An 8,314-nucleotide genomic window follows, 5' to 3' on the forward strand; every position below is an offset into this window, starting at 1 on the left:
TCATAGTATAGTAAGTCATAAAAATTTCATAGTATAGTCAGGCAAAAAATATAGTATAGCAAGGCAATATATAGTGTAGTATGACAAAATATATCATAGTATAGTAAGTCATAAAAATATCATAGTATAGTAGACAAAGAATATAGTATAGCAAGGCAAAGATATCAAAGTAAGTATGACCAAAAATGTAAGTAAAGTAAGGCACTTAAAAAAATATGTAACTATGGTTAGGCATAAAAATGTCATAGTATAGTAAGGCAAAAATATAGTATTGTGTAAGAAAAATACCATAGTATAGTATGACAAAAAATGTCAGTATAGTAAGGTGTAAAAAAATATCATAATATAGTATGGCAAAAAATGCCATAGTATAGTAAGGCATAAAAATGTCATAGTATAGTAAGGCATAAAATGCTATAGTATAGTAAGGCATAACTATGTCATAGTATAGTAAGTCATTAAAATATCATAGTATAGTATGAAAAAATATGTCATAGTATAGTAAGTCATAAAAATTTCATAGTATAGTCAGGCAAAAAATATAGTATAGCAAGGCAATATATAGTGTAGTATGACAAAATATATCATAGTATAGTAAGTCATAAAAATATCATAGTATAGTAGACAAAGAATATAGTATAGCAAGGCAAAGATATCAAAGTAAGTATGACCAAAAATGTCAGTAAAGTAAGGCAAAAATATAGTATTGTGTAAGAAAAATACCATAGTATAGTATGACAAAAAATGTCAGTATAGTAAGGTGTAAAAAATATCATAATATAGTATGGCAAAAAATGCCATAGTATAGTAAGGCATAAAAATGTCATAGTATAGTAAGGCATAAAATGCCATAGTATAGTAAGGCATAACTATGTCATAGTATAGTAAGTCATTAAAATATCATAGTATAGTAGACAAAAAATATAGTATAGCAAGGCAAAATATGTCATAGTATAGTAAGGCAAAGATATCAAAGTATGTATGACAAAAAATGTCAGTAAAGCAAGGCGCTTAAAAAAATATTTTACTATTGTTAGCATTAAAAATGTCATAGTATAGTAAGGCAAAAATATAGTATTGTGTAACAGTATTGTGTAACAAAAATCACAGTATAATATGACACAAATGTCATAGTATAGCAAGGCAAAAAAAATCGTAGTATAGTATGACAAAAATGTCATAGTATAGGAAGGCAAAAAATATCATAGTATAGTAAGGCGTCAAAATTATCATAGCATGACAAAAAATGTCAGTATAGTAAGGTGTAAAAAATATCATAGTATAGTATGGCAAAATATGCCATAGTATAGTCGGGAATAAGAATGTCATAGTACAGTAAGGCATAAAAATGACATATTATGGTAAGGCAAAAATATCATAGTATAGCATGCAAAAAATTGCTTACTATGGTAAGGCATAATAATTTCATAGTATAGTAAGGCAAAAAAAAATCATAGTATAGTATGACACAAATGTCATAGTATAGCAAGGCAAAAAATATCATAGCATGACAAAAAATGTCAGTATAGTAAGGTGTCAAAAATATCATAGTATAGTAAGGCAAAACAAATCATAGTATAATATGACACAAATGTCATAGTATAGCAAGGCAAAAAATATCATAGTAAAGTAAGGCGTCAAAAAATATCATAGTATGACAAAAAATATCATTGTATAGTAAGGCATAAATATCATAGCATAGTATGACAAAATATGTCATAGTATAGTAAGGCAAAGATATCAAAGTAAGTATGACAAAAAATGTCAGTAAAGTAAGGCACTTAAAAAAATATTTTACTATTGTTAGGCATAAAAATGTCATAGTATAGTAAGGCAAAAATATAGTATTGTGTAAGAAAAATACCATAGTATAGTATGACAAAAAATGTCAGTATAGTAAGGTGTAAAAAATATCATAGTATAGTATGGCAAAAAATGCCATAGTATAGTTAGGCATAAAAATCATTGTATATTATGACAATAAATGTCATAGTATAGTAAGGCATAAAAATGCCATAGTATAGAAGGGCAAAAATATCATAGTCTAGTATGACAAAAAAAGCCATAGTATAGTAGGGAATAAAAATGTCATAGTACAGTAAGGCAAAAATATCATAGTAAAGTAAGGCATAAATATCATAGTATAGCATGCAAAAAATGTCAATATAGTAAGGCACTTAAAAAAAATTGCTTACTATGGTAAGGCATAACAATTTCATAGTATAGTAAGGCAAAAAAAAAAATCACAGTATAATATGACACAAATGTCGTAGTATAGCAAGGCAAAAAAAATCGTAGTATAGTATGACAAAAATGTCATAGTATAGGAAGGCAAAAAATATCATAGTATAGTAAGGCGTCAAAATTATCATAGCATGACAAAAAATGTCAGTATAGTAAGGTGTAAAAAATATCATAGTATAGTAAGGCAGAAAAATATCATAGTATAGTATGACACAAATGTCATAGTATAGCAAGGCAAAAAATATCATAGTAAAGTAAGGCGTCAAAAAATATCATAGTAAAGTAAGGCATAAAAATGACATATTATGGTAAGGCAAAAATACCATAGTATAGCATGCAAAAAATATCAGTATAGTAAGGCACTTAAAAAAATTGCTTACTATGGTAAGGCATAACAATTTCATAGTATAGTAAGGCAAAAAAAAATCATAGTATGACACAAATGTCATAGTATAGCAAGGCAAAAAATATCATAGCATGACAAAAAATGTCAGTATAGTAAGGTGTAAAAAGTATCATAGTATAGTAAGGCAAAACAAATCATAGTATAGTATGACACAAATGTCATAGTATAGCAAGGCAAAAAATATCATAGTAAAGTAAGGCGTCAAAAAATATCATAGTATGACAAAAAATATCATTGTATAGTAAGGCAAAAAATATGTTATAGTAAGGCATAAATATCATAGCGTAGTATGACAAAATATGTCATAGTATAGTAAGGCAAAGATATCAAAGTAAGTATGACAAAAAAATGTCAGTAAAGTAAGGCACTTAAAAAAATATTTTACTATTGTTAGGCATAAAAATGTCATAGTATAGTAAGGCAAAAATATAGTATTGTGTAAGAAAAATACCATAGTATAGTATGACAAAAAATGTCAGTATAGTAAGGTGTAAAAAATATCATAGTATAGTATGGCAAAAAATGCCATAGTATAGTTAGGCATAAAAATGTCATAGTATAGTAAGGCAAAAAAATCATTGTATATTATGACAATAAATGTCATAGTATAGTAAGGCATAAAAATGCCATAGTATAGAAGGGCAAAAATATCATAGTCTAGTATGACAAAAAAAAGCCATAGTATAGTAGGGAATAAAAATGTCATAGTACAGTAAGGCAAAAATATCATAGTAAAGTAAGGCATAAATATCATAGTATAGCATGCAAAGAATGTCAGTATAGTAAGGCAAAAAAAAATCGCAGTATAATATGACACAAATGTCGTAGTATAGCAAGGCAAAAAAAATCGTAGTATAGTATGACAAAAATGTCATAGTATAGGAAGGCAAAAAATATCATAGTATAGTAAGGCGTCAAAATTATCATAGCATGACAAAAAATGTCAGTATAGTAAGGTTTAAAAAATATCATAGTATAGTAAGGCAGAAAAATATCATAGTATAGTATGACACAAATGTCATAGTATAGCAAGGCAAAAAATATCATAGTATAGTAAGGCGTCAAAAAATATCATAGTGTAGTAAGGCAAAAAATATCATAGTAAAGTAAGGCATAAAAATGACATATTATGGTAAGGCAAAAATACCATAGTTTAGCATGCAAAAAATATCAGTATAGTAAGGCACTTAAAAAAAATTGCTTACTATGGTAAGGCATAACAATTTCATAGTATAGTAAGGCAAAAAAAAAAATCATTCTATAGTATGACACAAATGTCATGTATAGTAAGGTGTAAAAAATATCATAGTATAGTATGGCAAAAAATGCCATAGTATAGTAAGGCATAAAAATGACATTATGGTCAGGCAAAAATATCTATTTTATTATTGTCTAACAAAAATACCATAGTATAGTATGACAAAAAATGTCAGTTTAGTAAGTTGTAAAAAATATCATAGTAAAGTAAGGCATAACAATTTCATAGTATAGTAAGGCAAAAAAATAAATCATAGTATAATATGACACAAATGTCATAGTATAGCAAGGCGTCAAAATTATCATAGCATGACAAAAAATGTCAGTATTGAAAGGTGTAAAAAATATCATAGTATAGTAAGGCAGAAAAATATAGTATAGTATGACACAAATGTCATAGTATAGCAAGGCAAAAAATATCATAGTATAGTAAGGTACTTAAAAAAATTGCTTACTATGGTAAGGCATAACAATTTCATAGTATAGTAAGGCAAAAAAAAATCATAGTATAGTATGACACAAATGTCATAGTATAGTAAGGTGTAAAAATGACATTATTGCAAGGCAAAAATATAGTATAGCATGCAAAAAATATCAGTATAGTAAGGCACTTAAAAAAATTGCTTACTATGGTAAGGCATAACAATTTCATAGTATAGTAAGGCAAAAATATAGTAAGGCATCAAAATTATCATAGCATGACAAAAAATGTCAGTATAGTAAGGTGTAAAAAATATAGTATAGTAAGGCAGAAAAATATCATAGTATAGTATGACACAAATGTCATAGTATAGCAAGGCGTCAACAAATATCATAGTGTAGTAAGGCAAACAATATCATAGTATAGCAAGGCAAAAAATATAGTATAGCTAGGCAAAAATATCATAGTGTAGTATGACAAAATATGTCATAGTATAGTAAGTTAAAGATATCAAGGTAAGGCACTTAAAAAAATATTTTACTATTGTTAGGCATAAAAATGTCATAGTATAATAAGGCAAAAATATAGTATTGTGTAACAAAAATACCATAGTATAGTATGACAAAAAATGTCAGTATAGTAAGGTGTAAAAAAATATCATAGTATAGTATGAAAAAAAAAGCCATAGTATAGTAGGGAATAATAATGTCGGTATAGTTAGGCATAGTATAGTATGGCAAAAAATATCATAGTAAAGCAAGGCAAAAATATCAGTGTCGTATGACAAAATATATCATAGTATAGTAAGTCATAATAATGTCATAGTATAGTAAAGCAAAAAAATCATTGTATAGTATGACAACAAATGTCATAGTATAGTAAGGGGGGGAAAAAATATCATATTAGAGTAAGGGAAAGTCATCAGATGATGTCATATAGGTTATATTTCCTTTGGTTTTAAAAACTCACACGCACTGAAAGGTATTTAATATTTATACAATTACCGATGAGAATAATTATACAATTACAGGAGGTCATGCTTAAAACAAGAATATAATCCTATAACCTGAGAACAGCCATCAGCACTGTGTGGTCAGTGGTGTTTGTCGGTAAGAGTTGTGCTCCGACAACATAGTAATTACAGACATACTGATCATCTTCATAGCAATAAAATGGATAAATAGAAAATCATAAGTTACATACATGGTATTTATTGTATTTAAAAGTAGATGCGTTTTATGAATGAACACTCGGTTATAATGCATGTTTTGTTTGTCTCCAGGCTGCAGTGTGAGGTGAAGCTCCAGAGGCAGCAGCTGTCCGACTCCCAGCATCTCCTCAAATCGCTGCGAGTGGAGCTGCAAGTTTATGAGAAGATCAAGACTGATGCGCAGAAACACAACGGTACGCCTGTTTGTATTATCTTTAAAAGGAGCGGGAAAGACGTAAATCTTCTATTCTGTGTCTCTGTTTGCAGTAACACTAATGAGAAATGGTTTCCACCTCCAGATTCCAGTGAGACGACCCAGGAGTCAGCCTCCCGTCCCGCCGGCTCACTGGACCTGAGCGAGCTGCTGTCAGAGATCCGACACCTGCGGCTGCAGCTGGAGAGGAGCATCCAGACCAACACGGCTCTGCGCCAGAGACTGGAGGAGCAGCTGCTCCGAGGACCCAACCGCTCGGAGACCATCAACATCAACTACCTGCTCTCCTCTCCGGGTAAATGCAAGGCACAGACAAACATGCTCATTACCTTTGACACATTACACAAAGACGTGTGAACTCAGGAAGCTGCCAGTCGTGTCATTGTTGTGTCCTTTTGTCTTAGATGAAGGGGGCCGGTCACCAGGTCGCGAAGGCGTTGATCTCCGTCACTCGTTTCAGTCTTACAATGAATACACCAGTGTCCTCCATGGTGAGAAAGTTGTTAAAATGATACTAGTAGATACAAACCCATTGGTAACGTTGTTACGAAGCATATTTTAAAACACCTGGACACACTGAACTGTTTTCAGATGAGAAGCGCCACGCTCGTTCAGAGGTGGGCGGTGGCTCCTTAAGCAGCAGCTCTGGCGACAGCAGCTCCAGCGCTCCCTCTCGCCTGGTGCCGGGCCACAGAATGTGGGCCAATCGCAACGGCCGCCACGTGCTGGGCCTGATAGAGGACTTCAACGCCCTGCGCAAGCAGATCTCAGAGGGACGCAAGCTGTCACGTGGCATGGACACACAGCTGCAGGAGTGTCTGCACAACAAGGTACTGACAATGTAGTAGCTTATTGTGAAAGCTGTAATAAAGTTACTTTAGTTATGTTGACTTATCATTTGATGAAGGAGAGAGAGAGGGCCGTCGATCCCCGCTTTCCCCAGTCCTCTGTGTGAATGTGACATGTACAGTAAAGCATTTTTTTTTCACCATTTCTAATTCATAGGTGATAGAGCAGCAGCATGTGAAGAGTTTGTCCAGCAGCATGAACACCATGCAGCAAGTGTTAGAGGAGGCCGGTCGACTGCTCAAACTGGTGTGGAGGGTCTCTCTGCCGGCTGCTTACACAGCAGGGGACAGTAGCAACAACCAGCAGGTAAACACACATTGTATGTAACTTATCCAGTTAAGTATCAGCAGGTCAAATTCCTTATCATTTTGGATTCTCCGTCATCAGGACGAGCTGCTGAAAAATGAGATCTCCCGACTGAAGAGCAGACTGTCGCAGCAGGAGCGGATGCTGAGCGGCGCCGTGAAACGCCTCCGCACCACCAACCAGCTCAAAGAGGGAATGGAGAGGGTCATCGTGGATCAGCGTAAGAATATTTTGTTCACTCTAATGCAAATTTTCAGCTCTTCAATCTAAAGTCAGAAACTGAAGTTATGTGTATTTATCTCTGCAGTGTCTCTGACCCACGGAGTGTTAAAGAAAGCCCGGGGGAACTTAGAGGTGAGTTAATCAAGTTCACAGTTTAAAATGTTCAAAACTCTTTTTCAGCAGTGAACTGTTTTCCCCCTCAGTGAATCACTCTTCTTCTCCTTCTTATCCTCCATGTGAAATAACGATAGACTAATTACTGTGCCCTCCTCGGCCTGAAAGGCCTGTCTGGAGGAGCAGACGAAGGTCAGTGTGGCTGAGCTGCAGAGTGATCTGATGCATGTTGCATGAAGTCAAGAGTCACCTAATAAATCTTACTGTGTCTGAAAAAAGTCACAGCATGACCAGGATTTAGCCTGTTGCTAAATCCTGGTCAAACTGAACATTTGTGGAGAATCTGTTTATGACGCATGCAAGCAAGTCTACTTGGCTGAAGAGCCTTTAAAGGAGTAGTTCAACATTCAGGGGAAATACGCTTATTTGTTTTCTAGTTGGGAGCAACGTGTTACTGTAACTTCTGCTAAAGATAATGTAGGACTATTCCTTTCATAAACAAGTAGTCAGCTGCACGTTTCTGGAGAGAGCTGTCAGCATGTCTGAGGTGAAACATTTCAAGTACCTCCCAGATTTCAGTGTTAACAGTCTAATGTCACAGTGAGTCAACTTGTTTTTCGTCTGTTTCAGGAGGTCCCAGTCAGTGGCCAGTAGGGGGCACAAGAGACCCCGACTCCTCCGAGGATCACTACAGTGACGCCTCTCTGCACTGCAGCTTCTAAACCTGCTGCTCCTCAAAGTTCAGGCATTACCCTACTGTAACACCGTCACCTTACGCTCCAGACAGCAAAGTTTTTTTTATTGTTTTATATTTGCACAAAACCTGTAATTTGATTAATTTTAGGTACTGAAGTTGTAAAAGTTTCTTTTAAAATAAGATGCCTTTGTAAATAGTATTTCCCTGGAATAATTTTGGGTTATTCTTTTTATATGATGTCAGAACATGAAATTGTATTTTAGACCTGACTTGTTTCCGCCCGGCCGTTTGTGTATAGGAAGGTTCAGGGCCACTGTGTCGAGGGGAGAATCATGTGCTCATGCAGTAAAGAAAAACTTAAATGGTGAAACAAC

General features: G+C 33.7%; 1 protein-coding gene across 12 annotated transcripts in view; it reads left to right on the forward strand.

Moving 5' to 3' along the window:
* cdk5rap2 (CDK5 regulatory subunit associated protein 2) overlaps window positions 1-8,313 on the forward strand; it is a 37,274-nt gene extending 28,961 nt beyond the window's left edge. For 11 of the 12 annotated variants that reach the window (XM_035608565.2, XM_035608566.2, XM_035608570.2 and 8 more), the window contains 9 exons: window positions 5,611-5,732; window positions 5,838-6,047; window positions 6,157-6,243; window positions 6,344-6,582; window positions 6,758-6,907; window positions 6,989-7,127; window positions 7,215-7,261; window positions 7,381-7,435; window positions 7,874-8,313. In XM_035608565.2, the coding sequence (XP_035464458.2) occupies window positions 5,611-5,732; window positions 5,838-6,047; window positions 6,157-6,243; window positions 6,344-6,582; window positions 6,758-6,907; window positions 6,989-7,127; window positions 7,215-7,261; window positions 7,381-7,435; window positions 7,874-7,965 (1,141 nt within the window). In that variant the 3' untranslated portion in view covers window positions 7,966-8,313. The remainder of the gene's footprint in view (window positions 1-5,610; window positions 5,733-5,837; window positions 6,048-6,156; window positions 6,244-6,343; window positions 6,583-6,757; window positions 6,908-6,988; window positions 7,128-7,214; window positions 7,262-7,380; window positions 7,436-7,873) is intronic. The other variant, XM_035608564.2, reaches the window with a different exon arrangement.
* Window position 8,314: the final 1 nt, after the last annotated feature.

The sequence above is a fragment of the Scophthalmus maximus genome, chromosome 20, assembly GCF_022379125.1.
Source record: "Scophthalmus maximus strain ysfricsl-2021 chromosome 20, ASM2237912v1, whole genome shotgun sequence".
In the NCBI taxonomy this organism is placed as follows: Eukaryota; Metazoa; Chordata; class Actinopteri; order Pleuronectiformes; family Scophthalmidae; genus Scophthalmus; species Scophthalmus maximus.